Source organism: Phodopus roborovskii, unplaced genomic scaffold (assembly GCF_943737965.1).
Source record: "Phodopus roborovskii unplaced genomic scaffold, PHOROB, whole genome shotgun sequence".
NCBI classification, from domain to species: Eukaryota; Metazoa; Chordata; class Mammalia; order Rodentia; family Cricetidae; genus Phodopus; species Phodopus roborovskii.
Window position 1 is genome coordinate 32476949 of NW_026126482.1, and position 15156 is coordinate 32492104.

The window sequence follows — 15156 nt, forward strand, 5'->3', positions numbered from 1 at the left end:
TGAGAATTCTCTATTCAATTCTGTACTGTTTGAAATTTCATACATGATTTTGGTGTATCTTTATTATAACCCCTCCTTACTCCCCCTCTTCCCAAATCCTCTTGAGACTGTGGCATCACATAGCAATTATATTGTCTTGGCTGTGCTTCCAATGTGAACATTATTTCTAAGGACAGACTCGATTTGAAGAAGCATTATAAAATTTGCATTTCTTGCAATGATTAGGTAATTGAGAGTTTCATATTTTGGTTTTAATAACTTGACTTCCATTATTTTCCTGTGAAGCAAATTGTGGATTTTTTTTTTGTTGCAAACTTAGTATCTGTTATTTGTGATGAATGTGATTCTAACTTTAATGACAGATATTTTATTCAATGAGCAAAAGAAAATAGACTTTTTAGATTTGAACATCTCTAAAGAGAATTTATTTTTTTTTAATTTTTTTAATTGCCCAGGATACACACACACACACACACACACACACACACATGCATTCACAAGCTATGACATTAAAGAAATTTCTCAGCAATGAACTTCATGGACCATCTCCAAAGCAGATGGGGTCGATGAGCACTTAGCAATCTTTCCCAGTTATTCGACACTTCAGTGTTCTGAGATGATTTTCAGTGTAGAATATATTAAGGTGTAGGCAGTAGGAAAGGTTAAACATTGCCAAAAACTTATTGTTTTTGCTATTCGATTTTAGGTGGGGAAGATGATCCCAGCTGGGGAACTTTTCCTTTATCTTTGCTGTAGGATAGGCCTAAAAATCAAAATGATAGTTAGTTACTTATTGATTATATTAATAACATTTGTTTCTCCTTGTTTCTTATGTGCTCAATCACAGAAATACATTTATAAATGCTGATTCTATCAAAGGTATAGATTTTCATTTATATAGGCCAGGAGACCCTCAAGCAGTTAGTCTTTTCAAAGCTATGATCAAGACTCAAGTGCATTTGTCTTAATATGTAATTGATTGGAAATGAAGTATCCACTTCAGAAGGAGACAGAGGAAAGGTGGGAAGTTTGTATTTGACTTTGGGACAGTGGAGGGGATAGTTTCAGTTTCTCAATCAGGGAAATTTTACTTGTTCTCTGTATTTCATAGAAGCTGATATATACATCTCTATTTTTTTTTACTCATTTCAACTAAATCTATTCTTTACACAGTTTGTATATGAACACCTCACATGTAATGAGGATCAGATAGTGATTTAAGATGCAGAGCCAAGGGATGACTGTCAGAAGAGCTGAGCTCTTTTAACTTCACCCAGAAAAGAGGTTCTCTAAGTGCACAGGAGGAACAGTTGTGTTTTCTTCGGCTCCCTGTGGTGAGAGGTGGGGAGTAGCAAGCATCTCAGGGAAGGTTTGACCTGCCAATGACCTCTTAGGACACTGATTCTCAATCTTAATGCTGCGACCCTTTAAAGTAGTTTATGTTGCGGTGATACCCAAATATGAAATTATTTTTATTGTTACTTCAAACTGTAATTTTGCTACTAATATGAATCAAATTGTAACTATCTGTGTTTTCCAATGGTCTTACATGACCCCTGTGAAAATGTTATTGGATCCCCTAAGGGTTTGTGACCAACATGTTGAGAATCATTGTCTTAGGAGAAGATAGTCCATAAGATGAGATATCTACATTTCACTCTGGCAAGGTGGGGTATTTCAGAATACTTTAAGAAAACTGAACAATTCACCTCTCTTATGAATGACAATAACTAATAGGAAATCGCTTACCTTATTGAGTATCCACCTAAGGTCATCCAGTAGTTCTTTGTTGTCCTCTTCAATTTGTTTGGCTTTTGAAAGGATAGCTACAGGGGCATCTGGCATGGCACTCAATTCAAGTGTGAGATGGAATAGAGGGCTCGTCCAGGCACCCACATAATTGATCAACATTTTTAAATATTTTTTGTCCTAAAAACACAACAGAGCCAATGAATTAAAATAATTTCAATAGAGCAGGTTAGTCGCGTATAATGTATATGCAAAGAAGCTTAATTCAAACATGTTTTTGGTATGTACCATATATATTGTATAGATGTTACAAAGTGTGGCCACGTATATTTTAAACAATTAATCTATTGTCTATAAAATAAAGCAAATTGTGATGCTTATAAATTAGTGTTTTTCTGAGGTTATGCCATCATGTTTGTTTTCCCTATGAAATTCTAACAGCTCTCTTCCCATTGAGATCTTCATTATTTGGTTATTTTGCTTATCAATTGGTAACTTAGGTCTTGCTGTGACTCAATTGAAGTCAATAAGAATTCACTCAGGAAAGATAGATGCAAGGACTAGTGGCTCAAATAATTTCCACTCAGGGATTAATTCACATCAATAGATCATGGTATTCATTAACACACTCATTTATGATTTCTAGGTGAATTTAGGACATTAGAACAAGAACACAATGAAGAGAGCATTGTCCTCATTAATGGGCTTTTCCCTTGCCTATGGAAGAGCAGGATATTTGTTGGTATTTATAGATGAAAAACTATGCATGTATGAAGAACATTGGCTTTAATAACAGAATCAATGGGAGTCATAACAGAATTTTAACCTTCCATTATTTAATGTCCATATCTGATTGAAACTATTCTCTCTATTGATGTTAGCATCCCCAGTGGTCATGAAAATGAAACTACATCCTATTAGTTACAATAAAAAGATGTAAAAGGCATTAAGGGAAGGAGCAGGCAAATGGTGACAGCGATACATGGGAGCATGATGTCATGTGATTAAGACTGAAATCTGTACTTGAATGAAGTACACATTAGAATTCTTAATTTCCATACAAGTGTAAAGGCAGCTTTTCAAGACCTCAATTTTCTATTGTATTCAAATAATACCTTCTGTTCTGTCTTTTCTAGTTTCAAGACAGCAATGCTAAGACAGTGCTTTGATATGTTTAGTGATACTATAGCTCTCAAGAAACATTTCCTTTATATTTATGTTCTAGTTTTTCCTTATTGTTGTTATATAATATTCATTTTAAATCTTATTCAGATATTATATTACAGGGAGACAAGGAGCTGTAATTTGTAGACCTTCCCATCATGAATTGAGTTATTATTGACCCCAAGGAACATAATATTTGTATCTTACAGGACTGTTCTACTCATCTGGCTTTCAATTAAGATGTAGACAATTATAGAGAGATGAAGAGAGATCTCCATTGTTTTCTGCATGTATGATTACCACTTTTATCATACTACAATAGCTGATAGCACCACAAACACAGTGTATTGCTTCTGGTGTTTAGTGAAAAACCCAAAATAGAAACTCACTTTGATATTTTGTTGTTCAATTCCATGACTTGGAGGGTTTGTGCCATTAGCGTGGCAGTACATTCTTGCCCTGAGAACAGTTATATTCCTTCTATTCATTTGTGTAATCTGCAAATAAAATAAAATGGTCAGTTAGAGTTCAGAAAGTATATAAATGAGTTCATGACCAGAATTTTAATGCATTTTGATGGATTTGCAATTTTTAACAATAAGTACTCATAAAAAACAGAAATGAAAGAATTAAGAAAGTGCCCATCAACTAATTCTGTGTCTGTTGGATCTGCAAATTAATTTGACATTTCACTAATTTGAACCATTTAATTCCTCTTTTATTCTTCTGTCTTTCCACTCTTCCAAAAACTTACTATTTGGAAAGCAAACACAGAAAAAAAGCAAATTTATCAAGAACTAAGTGTTTTTAAATAATCATTTTTAGTATTTCAGCATGAAACCCTCACATACATTTGTTAATATTCCTATATTCTATGAAAAATATTGAAATTTCCTTACCAAGACATAAGAATTTTAAATTTATTCAGTTAACACTGAATACATATGGCTATGTAAAAAAAGTTTATAATAGTTTTAGAATAAAATTGTGCTCATTGTGATAAAATTACTCATAAAAATAGAGCATTTTATAGAAAAGTCTAAGCAAGAAAGAATCAAAATATACAAAATTATTAATTAATGTTCATGTGTTATATTATTCATTGTATATTTTGTGAAATATTAAACTTTTATAAATGATTTAGGTTATCTGACTTATTTCTAACAATTGCCTAATTCAAGAAAGGTTAATGGACTATTGTCAAGGTTGGAATGTAGTAAAACTGTCACTGAAGGACAGGAAATAAAAATTCAGCTTTCTCATCTAAGTTGAGATTGATGACATGAGACTCCTAAAAGGAAGCAGCTGGAAAGAAGTAGGGTACTCACCAGAGCCGAAAATGCTCTAGAAGAGAATTCATTGTGGAACTGAGTCATGTTAAGGGGGAAAAAATAACATTCAGTCAATAAGAACCAACATGAATACATGTTTATTTCAAGCATAGACACATTCTTTCAGTATCCATCATACTGACAGTTTGCCTATTTTCTCTTCTTTTGTGTTTTCTGACCTCAAGAAATGAGTTATAGCAATCAGCAAGATGGAAACAGACCTACTTCTTAACTTTGTTGTTGTTGTTGTTTGGGTTTTCTGTTTTGTTTTCTGAGACAAGGTTTCTCTGTGTTGCTTTGGAGCCTGTCTTGGAACTAGCTCTGTAGACCAGGCTGGACTCAAACTCACAGAGATCCACCTGCCTCTGCCTTTTGGGTCCTGGGATTAAAGGCATGTACAATCACTGCCCTGTGAAACAGACCTACTCTTCCAATCATACCCTGATATTGAACAAACACTACCACTAAAAATCTTTAAACCCAAATCCTAGTATTTGGGGACTTGTTGAAAGATTTGGTCTCTCTGTCTTTGTCTCTTTCTCTCTCCTTCTTTCCATCCCTACTTCCCTCCTATTTTTTCTTTTTTTTCTTTCCTTCTCTCCCTGTTTTTCATTTCTTCTTTCTTTATTGTCTTTTCACAAGCATTAGGTTATCTCTGTTCTAAATATATAGTTTACAGAAACACACATCTTATACAGTACTAAATAAAGATAGGCAATAGAAATCTATGATCCTGAATGCGCCATCAGGAAAGGTGTTCTTACCCCAGCCACATTTTAAGGGTTTCTACCATAGCTTTTTTTTTAAAGATAAATAAAATTGGAGAAACTACACAAAAATCATTAGATTCTTTAAAGTTTTATGTCACAGTTCCATTGACCCTGTCAGTGTTCAGTAGTTGGTGTTTCCTCTACCAATGAATATGTATTTTCTAATATTTGGGTCATGACACTTAAAGTCTAAGTTTCTAGTGCATTTAAAACATCAGTTTGAAGGTTAAATACTTACAAACTCTTGCTGCATTTGTTCAGCAAGATTATGGATACTTTCTGCTCGCTTAATGGCACTGTTAAAGGTTTCCACAAGGGGGTCCCAACAGCCCCCATCTTCTGTATGACATTCAGGAATTGCTGCAGCTTTCTCCCACAGGAATAGCTTCAACACCAGCAGCAACAGTGTCCATGCTACAAAGAAATAAGACCCTCTTAGGAATGATGCAGTAATACAAGTTTTTCAAGGCTTAACCACTTCAGGGAAGTTTTATCAGTCCAAAGATTTCTTTACTCCTTAACTTGATATTGAATATCTGGAATGACAGATAAAACCATTGTGAGTACTTTGGCAATTAAGTATTTTCCTGTATGATTAGTTTCAGGAACAGGTGCCTTCCCATATTTTTACGTATTCTTTTCAGAAGTGATTCTAGATTTTACAAATGTCTAGAACTAAAATTAACTTTCAACTAGTATTTTTAAGTCATTCTTTTTAGATAGTTTGGTGTCTTTGGAGTTTAAGCCCATTTTCAGTTACCAAACTCTTGAAGAATTTGTAATTTTTAAACATCATGTCTGTTGTCAGCATTTTGGACACTGAAATGACAAAGATAGCACAATTTATATGCTTGCTTTCTCTACATGTTAGACAATAAATACATAATTACTAATATTGAAGATTGATGTAGGCTAATGCTCTTGTACACTGTAAAAATTTTGGTTTAATACAACACTGATTGGCCAGTAGCCAGGCAGGAAATATAGGCAGAGTTATATATAGGCAGTCTAGGAGAATTCTGGGAAGAGGAAGGCAGAGAGAGAGAGTCACTAGCCAGACACAGAGGAAGCAAGATAAGAATGCCTTAATGAGAAAAAGTAGCAAGCCACGTGGCTAAATATAGATAAGAATTATGGGTTAATTTAAGTTGTAAGAGCTAGATAGTAATAAGTCTGAGCAATAGGTCAGTTTATAATTAATATAAGCCTCTGTGTATTTATTTGGGATCAAATGTCTAGGGAAAGGAGATGGGCCAGAAACTTTCATCTACAGAAGATGAAGAGAATCTTGTCCTAAATGATGTCAGTTTGGAATTGTTAATTTATGCAAAAATTCAACAGAGTACAAATTTATCAAAAACTTCAGATTATTTTCTTTAAAGATAATCTACATAAAAATTCTCTGAGTAGATTAGATAATCATAATTGTAATGTAAATGTATTTATAAAAGAGAAGTTTTACATGGCTAAATGATTTTCCTAATGCCTAATCATTGGCTAATGGTGAAAGAAAGACACCAACAATCAGGGCTTTGGCCTTGACCTGATCATAGAAAGATTACCTGTGGGTTCACACTGTGCATCTTTAAAAAGAGAACATAGCAGAAAGAACATAGCCACAGTTCTGAGACTTGGTTTTATTAGAGTTCATTGCTATTCCTTGCAATGAATAAACTTTATCGCTAGGACATTACAAGATAAATTCTACAAGATGATTTGACCTATGGTTTTTACACTCTAAAATCACTCATATTTAAAAGTTTTGACAATGATCAGTACTGACTTCAATCTAAAAATTCCTATTAATTAAGCAGTCCAACACAAGGCTAAAACACAAGGCTGGAGGAACATAGTAGAAAAGGAGAAGAATCAATATCAAAGCTAGAGGTTCAGAATGTTTGCTGAGAAAAATTGTCATTCGCTTATGCAGTATCAAGTAGTCTGCCCTAAATTCATAGACATTTGAGCAACACTGAATAGATTCGGCAGTTGTTTGTATGCTTATATGTAAGTATAAATGTAAATATAATGATTAAAGAAAAGCAGACCTGAACTTTAGAGGGACCACGAGAAAGGGCTTTGGGGGTTTGGAGGAGTGGAAAAATACAATATTCATCATGTATGTAATTCTAAAAAAAATAAAGTCTAAAAATGTAACAATGTCTTCCTATTTCATTTCGAAAATAGTATTTTTGTTATTCTCTCCCACTTTCTACTATATATCACCTACAAAATATGGCACTTTGTCAGCACTCCTTGCTCTTCTTTTTGTGATATAATTTGGCTTGCACTAACCTGGAAAATGGTACAAGACAGAAGCTGCCATTTGTCTACTTCAGGCTTCAGAACTTAAAGATTCTTCAGATTTATTCTAATATGAAAACTCATATACAATACCCAGGATCAAAACTTTGTTTCTTGTACCTTGAGATTAAGATCAATTGGGCCTACTTGTTTTATATGCTTAGTGATTTCCAATTTCTCAGACTCTGAAACATTGTCTTTTTGAGTTGTATTATTTGTTCTATAAGATGCCCCAAGCATCGGAAATTGTTTAAAGATCCCCATCATTTCTACTTACTGGATACCAGTAATAGTGCCCTTCTTCTCTCCCTTCAATAGAGACAACACAGACTAGCCCTGAATATTTGCAACATGTCTCCAGGTAAAGATCTTGAGAACTACTGATCTCTTATTCCCTTGTACAATTGCTTTCAAGAAAAAAATAATTTTAAAATATTTTAGAAAGTCTATGCAGAGTTCTCCTGGAAAACTATCAACAGATATCTCTTCACACCAGATAAAACACCAAAGATTCCAAAGAAAGAACGACAATAAAGCAAACTCAGTGAACCACTGAATTTAATACTTTTACTTAGAGACACATAGGGAGAGTTTACTTACAGATGTGAAGTTGACTCAAAGGCAACTCCATTCTTGAGAATTTTCCAAAGAGGATGAGTGCTGTCTCTAGAGACCTGGCTCAGTGGAGTCATGAATTTGCCTAGTCCTTCTCCTATATATTCTGGTAGATTGCCCCAAGGGCATGCACAGCCACTGAACAGAAAGAAGTCACATGCAGAATCCCTCATTAGTGAACTATGTCTGTCTATCTTCAGGGAATGTGAGCAATTTTATTGCCTCATACTTATCCGTGTCTGCATTTCTTTTTACTTCTTTTCTACATGTTGATTCTTGCCCAAATTATTTTTGATATCTCTGAAACCATCTTGGCTGCCTGATGACAGATAGTCATGTCAAACCAGGAGGAAATTGTTGTTTATAATTACTCCCCTCTCCTTGGACTGTTACATTCTTTCTATCTTCTCTTTCATGTTTTTGGACAGCAGTGATTCCTTATTGAATATTTGACCATCATGCCACAGCATTAGTAAATTATCAGTAATGTTATCATGAATCTCTGCCAGTAATCACTGACTATTGTGAAGAGTGTTTCTCTATAAACTAAGAGGATGTTTGTAGTAATCTAGTAATGCACATGCCTAAATTAGATGTTTAGAAGTCAGTTTGAAAGTCATCAGATATATTTCATGGAAAAATTCCTTTAACTCCTCTTGAGAGTCTATGACTTCTCACATCAATGATTGTGCATTGGCTTAAAGTTCAAAATATGGTTTATTTCCTTGGAATTGACTTTAATCATATTAAAAGTTTGTTCGTTGCACCAAAAACATGTGTGCCACTACTGCCCTAGTGAATGCAGTTTTATACACTTCCTGCTAGCATTAATACTTGAGCCATAGTGTCACTGATGACAATTCTCTGAAAAACAACTCCATAGCAGCCTCCAGACTCTGCCAGTTGACCCACAGGTATCATCTATCTCAAATACTGACAAAAGTTCCTCATATTATTCAAACAGAATATTTGCTGCCTAAATAATTTAGGCCAACCAGTTAGTTCTGATGTGTAACCAAAAGGATTTACAACTTCAAGAATGGTGTGACAGACCTCAGAAACCTGACTGTCCACTACCTCTTGGAAAAGTAACTCACCCTGAGCTCAGGGATTTAGTCCAATAACCATAAGGTTTTTCAGGAATCCCTTTCCCTTCATATATGTACACTCTCATCAATTTTTTACAGCTATTTTTAGTATCTTTTCAGATTCCCACCCAAATGAGTACAGTGTGTAGACTTTGGATTTATATAATGGTAGCTTCACAGTGGTTCAACATTTCTAGAGACCTACTGTTACCTGTTCCAAGAAACAATAAATTCACTTCCTGTAGCTATTCAGACACTAATAATATCTTAGCCTTACTGTTATATGGTATGAAGCCTCAAGTACATATCAGTTGTTTCTTCCAAAGCACAGGATTAAGTTGCATAGGCTAGCTGGGATGGCATCATTACTTCTTTTCCAAGCCTACAATTTCCACACAGCTCCATGAATTGCTTATGGTGTCCAACCTGGGACTCTGATATATGTATGATTGCATCTGGCTAAGGGCAAAAATAGAGCAGAGTAAATTCAAACCTGCCAAATCTACTGCCTCTCTAGATGACTTCCACCTTCAGAGAATTTCTTGCTTGGCCCTATGCCCTGGAGTTGTCTCTTTGTCAACAGTCTTTTAGGGAAGGGCATTGGTCTAGATGAGTAATCTCCCTATAAACTCCCCTTTATCAACCACACAAGTTCAACACAAATATACAGTCTCTAGAAAACATTCAAATTCTGATCTGTAGTTTGTGTTCGTGCTACACATTCACATCCAGCATTCTTATCTACATGAAAGAATTGTACACAGAGTACTCTCTTTCTCTCTGTGGTAGAGCTAACTGCCTACACACAAGGAAAGCTATGTCATTTTTATGTTCACCAATCTATCTCCTTATTTGCCAGTGTTGGCTTTAGTCCAAGATGATTTTAGACAGTCATAAATTCTAGTGTATTTGGAAAATTGATAAGAACCAATGTCTTTTCTTTAAGATTTCTTAAAGATGTCCACATGTCTTCTGTAATGTCCTTATTCAAAGGCAATATTGGTCAATATCAGATTTTATTTGATGTGTTGTCCCTCTAAGACAACTGTTTCCTGCAGAAGGGAGTTCAGTGGAAAGCCCTGTCTCATTTTGTACCCTCTGGAGCACTGTTATTTGGTTTATAGTCTTTCATTTGCTCATAACCACCACATCTTTCATGTGCTCAGCATTTTCACTGGATGTCCTAGATTGGTCATGCTGTAAATCTCGTCACATTTGAGTTCACTTGAGACTTGATCTCAGCTTTTTCCCTTTCTTGTACAACTGCAATAGTACTTTATAAATAATATTTAAATTATTTCCCATCATTCATATCCTAAGCCTTCTACTGAAAGTGAAATCTTATGCTCAGTCTTAGTTGGAGAAGAGATATATTCAAACACTTAGATCACAGTTTTGGAGACAAGACTGTCAACTCTTCTCAAAAAACAAATCTATTTTTCAGAAATGAAGGATTTGCTATCTAAAACTGCATGATAAAAGTCAAGGGGCTTATTATTGCTATGTCCAAACCATTTGTCTTCTATTTGATTTCTCTCTCTCCCCTCTCTCTCTCTCTCTTAAATTTAAACTAAAAACATGCTTATTTTACATTTATTTTACATGCCAATACCAGTTCCTTCTCCCTCCCCTCCTCCTCTGCCCTTTTATAGTCCCCAGTGAGGGTGAGACCTTCCAGGGGGGATCTTCAAAGTCTATCATATCTTTTGGAGCAGGGACTAATCCCTCCCCCTTGTGTCTAGGCTGAGAGAATATCCATCCATGTAGAATGGGCTCCCAAAACCCATCCTTATACTTAGGATAAATACTGATCCACTACCAGAGGCCCCATATATTACCCAGGTCTCCCTCAGGCTGCCTGGGTAGGTTCTATGCTAATTTTCCAGCTACCAGTCTGAGGTCCATGAGCTCCCCCTTATTCAGGTTAGCTTTGTTTCTGTGGTTCCTCCTGCCTGATCTTGAATCCTTTCTCACCACTTGTCCCTCTATGCAACTGGATTCCAGGAGTATGGCTCACTGTATAGCTCTGGGTATCTGCTGCTGTTTCCATCAGCTACAGGATGAAGGCTCTAGGACGGCATATGAAGTAGTAATCAATCTCATAGTAGGTGAAGGGTAGCCTCTCCACTATTGCTTAGATTGTTAGTTGGGGTCATGCTTATAGATCTCTGGACATTTCCCTAGTGCCAGATTTCTCTTACAACCTATAATGGCTCCCTCTATTATGGTATCTCTTTCTTTGTTCTTCTCTATTCTTTCCCCAACTCAGTTTTCTGCTCCTTCATGTCCTCTTCCCTCCTATTTTCTCCTTCTCTTTCCCTTAATTCCTTCTCCCCTCCCCCCATGCTGCCAATTTTCTCAGGAGATTTTGTTCCTTTCCTCTTCTCTAGGGTACCATGTATGGCTCTCTTAGTGTACTCCTTGTTTCTTAACTTCTCTGAATGTGTGGGTTGTAGGTTGGTAATCCTTTGCTCTGGTTCTAAAATCCATATATGAGTGAGTAATACCATGTTCCTTTTATTTGTGACTGGGTGACCTCACTCAGAATGGTTTCTTCTAGTTCCATCTATTTGCCTGCAAATTTCAAGGTTCCATTGTTTTCTGTTTGATTGTTCGTTTCTGCTGAGTAGTACTCCATTCTTCAGTTGAGTGGCTTTTATGTTGCTTCCAGGTTCTGGCTATTACAAACAATGCTGCTATGGACATAGTTGAACAGATTCCTTGTTGTATGAATGTCCATTGTTTGGGTATATGCCTAAGGGTGTAATTACTGTACCTTGTGGTAGGCTGGTTACCATTTTCCTCAGAAACCACCATGCTGGTTTCCAAAGCAACTGTACAAAGCGACTCCACCAACAGTGGAGGAGTATTCTCCTATCTCCACATCCTCTCCAGCATAAACTGTCTTTGGTGTCTTTCATATTAGCCATTCTGACAGTAGCAAGATAGTATTTCAGAGTTGTTTTTATTTGTACTTCCCTCATAGCAAAGGGAAGTACATTTAAGTGTATTTCAGCCATTTTTGATTCCTCCATTGAGAATTCTCTATTTAGTTTTATACTCCACTTTTTAATTGGATTATTTGGTGTTTTGTTTTGGTGACAAGCTTCATGAGTTCTTTTAAGTTTTGGAAATTAGCCCTCTGTCAGATGGGGTTTAGTGAATATCTTTTCCCATTCTGTAGGCTGATGTTTTCTCTTGTTGACTATGCCCTTTGCCTTACAGAAGCTTCTCAGTTTCAGGAGGTCCATTTATTAATGGTTGATCTCAGTGTTTGTGCTACTGGGGTTGTGTTCAGGAAGATGCATCCTATACAAATTCATTCAAGAGTATCTCCTATTTTTTCTTCTAAGAGGTTCAGTATGGCTGGATTTATGTTGAGGTCTTTGATCCATTTGAACTTAAATTTTGTGCGTGCCCACTGACAGATAAGCTTAAATTATACAATGAAAAAAAAAGAAAGGATCTTCAACAAATGATGCTGGAATAACTTGTTTCTGGTAGGTAGAAGACTGCAGATAGGATAGATCAATATCTATCATCCTGTACAAAACTTAAATCCAAATGGAGCTATTAGATTTTAATTTCTCAAAATAAAGTTCATTTTCATCACAATTAGCTGACTATAATGCTTGGTGGAAAGTTTTATTCTCTTATTATTTATTTTGTCTTATGAAAGCCTCTTGGCTGTTTGGATTCTCATTGCTTTTCCTAGATTTGGGAATTGTTTTCTTGTTACATTTACCATTCTAGATTTTGTAAAGTTTAAAACAGTCATTATTACAAACATCTGTGCATTATCTGTCTATCTATCATCTATCTCTTACACATATACACACATTAATATGGACATGCACACACACACATTTGAACTCATAGAGAAGTATTAATTATCTCTAAATATAGTTCATATTCAAACTGAAAATGGAAAATTACTTGTAACTAAGATTAAACAAAGAAAATCTTGCAGACAAGTACAAATCCCTCCCATATTCCCACATTTACAGATACACATGGGTTGCTTTAATGCCACTCTAATTATGTATTTCTTGTCACAATACACTTGCCACGTTGGCAGTTGGTGGGTTCACATCAATGAAGAAAGAAGTTGAATACCCTACTTCAAGAACCTAAGATGCTTTTATTAGGAAAGACAACAAATACAGAAATAGTACTCTGAGTATATATATATTCTATTTGTAAAAAATAAACAGCAGTGTAGTAGAATAGTTTGGGGGGAACAAATGATGAGAAGAAAATATTTGTAAGCCATGAGTTTGAATGTATCTTAAAATACAAGTACTCCCTAATCCTGAGATGTTTGCTTAAAAGTAAGCTAGAAAAAAACTTTTCTTCTTTAAGCAGTATATTTCAGAATATTTTATCACAGAAAGATGACAAGTCAGTGTTTGTCTTTGTGTGTGTATTTGTATCTATGCATTTCTGAGTGTGTATGTGTGTAAATATGTATTCATAGTTATGTATGTTCATGTACATGCATGTGTATATGCTGTGTATATGTAGATATGCAATTACACATGTATAAATACATGCATGTAAAGGCCTATACTGAATGACTTCCTCAATCACTATGCACCCTATTTTAAAGATACATTATCTCACTGAACATAGAGTTCATTGATTGGATAAACTGCTCTACTACAAGCCCTAGGAATCCCTCTATCTCTGTCTTCCCAGAACAGGGAATATGCTTGTGAAATATGTACTACTTTTCTTATGACTTATTAAATATCAATTTTTACTTCTGTAATAATTGCTTAATTAATAAAAAGTTGAAGAAATGAAATATGGTAAAGAAACAGAGTTCTGAGATGTGTCAATATTTTAAGAACTGCATCTTATAATTTTGATTGTGAGTCCAGCCTTTAACTATGGAGCCATCTCTCAGAGGGCCTAGATACATGAAGGAGGGCCTATATCCTGCCAAAATGATGTGTCAGACTTTGATGACGCCCCCCATGGGAGGCCTCACTCTTCCTGGGGAGTGGATGAGGGATGGGATGGGGGGTTGATGGGGGATATCGGAGGGTAGAAGATAGATGGAACTGGATTTGTTAGGTAAAATAAGATTGTTTTAAATGTAAATAAAATGTATTTAAAAAGTTTTTATATCTTGAAAATAGATTTAGAGGAGGTAAATTTGTATTTTATCTTATAATACAAATGGTTTATTGTGTTAATTGTGTACTATGACACTAATGTGGACAGCAGGAAGGCCCAGGAGACCTCAGGCTTACACTAAGATCTATAGGCCACGAGGGAATTTTGAGAGAGGAGAAATAGTCTTCTCCATGTAAGAGCACATACATTGTTTTTCCAGTACCAAATGAAACATGCACACATGACAATATGCAGACAAAACAGATTTATTTTCTTACCTAGGAATATTTATGTGTATACATTTCCACATGTAGCTACAACTGATGGAGAAAAAGAGGCCATGAATTGAAATAGAGCAAGGAGGGATGTGTAGTAGGTTACGAAGGGAGGAAAGGGTTAAGCAAATGATATAATCGTATAATCTCAAACAAAACAAATAAGTTAAAAGTAATGGAAAAAAATGATTTTGTTTTCAAACATTTTGTTCTTTTGCAAATGTTCATTTGAAGGTTAATGTATCCTGCAGTTCTGAGCACCAGTAATATAACTCTGAGTGCTCAAAAATTGTTCCCAATGTTGTTTCCATTTCTTCTTATTTCTCTACTGTACAAATCAGTTATGATTATGACATATGATTTTCATACATAAGAGGCTATTTTGCTGCTTAGAGAGTTTTTTTGAAAGTTGCTAGGTAGATAAATTCTGCTACTGACTTTTTCTTTTCAGATTAGAATGTATGCAGTCACTAATCATTAAGTTTAAGTACCGTTTTAGTGACAGATGTGTAATTATTAGTTATTTATTCATTATTGGATGATCATATATGAAGAGATTATCAAATCAATGATGACTTCTGAAAGTATTGGTTTGGTAAGTTTCCATTGCTGTGACAAAAGTGCCCAAGAAAATAATCTTAAATATAGTAAGGGACAGTTTACTATAGTCCTGGGACAGCACAGTTTATTATGGTGAGATCAGTGGGTAGATGTAATCTATCTGCATATCCATGGTCAG

General features: G+C 35.2%; 1 protein-coding gene across 1 annotated transcript in view; it reads right to left on the minus strand.

Annotated features, from left to right (window-relative positions):
- Positions 1-464: 464 nt before the first annotated feature.
- LOC127229111 (prolactin-8A9) overlaps positions 465-15156 on the minus strand; it is a 36601-nt gene continuing 21909 nt past the window's right edge. Inside the window, exons 2-6 of the mRNA XM_051194114.1 lie at positions 5253-5428; positions 4242-4280; positions 3303-3410; positions 1750-1929; positions 465-763 (exon numbers count right to left, since the gene is read on the minus strand). Of these exons, the coding sequence (XP_051050071.1) occupies positions 575-763; positions 1750-1929; positions 3303-3410; positions 4242-4280; positions 5253-5428 (692 nt within the window). The 3' untranslated portion in view covers positions 465-574. The remainder of the gene's footprint in view (positions 764-1749; positions 1930-3302; positions 3411-4241; positions 4281-5252; positions 5429-15156) is intronic.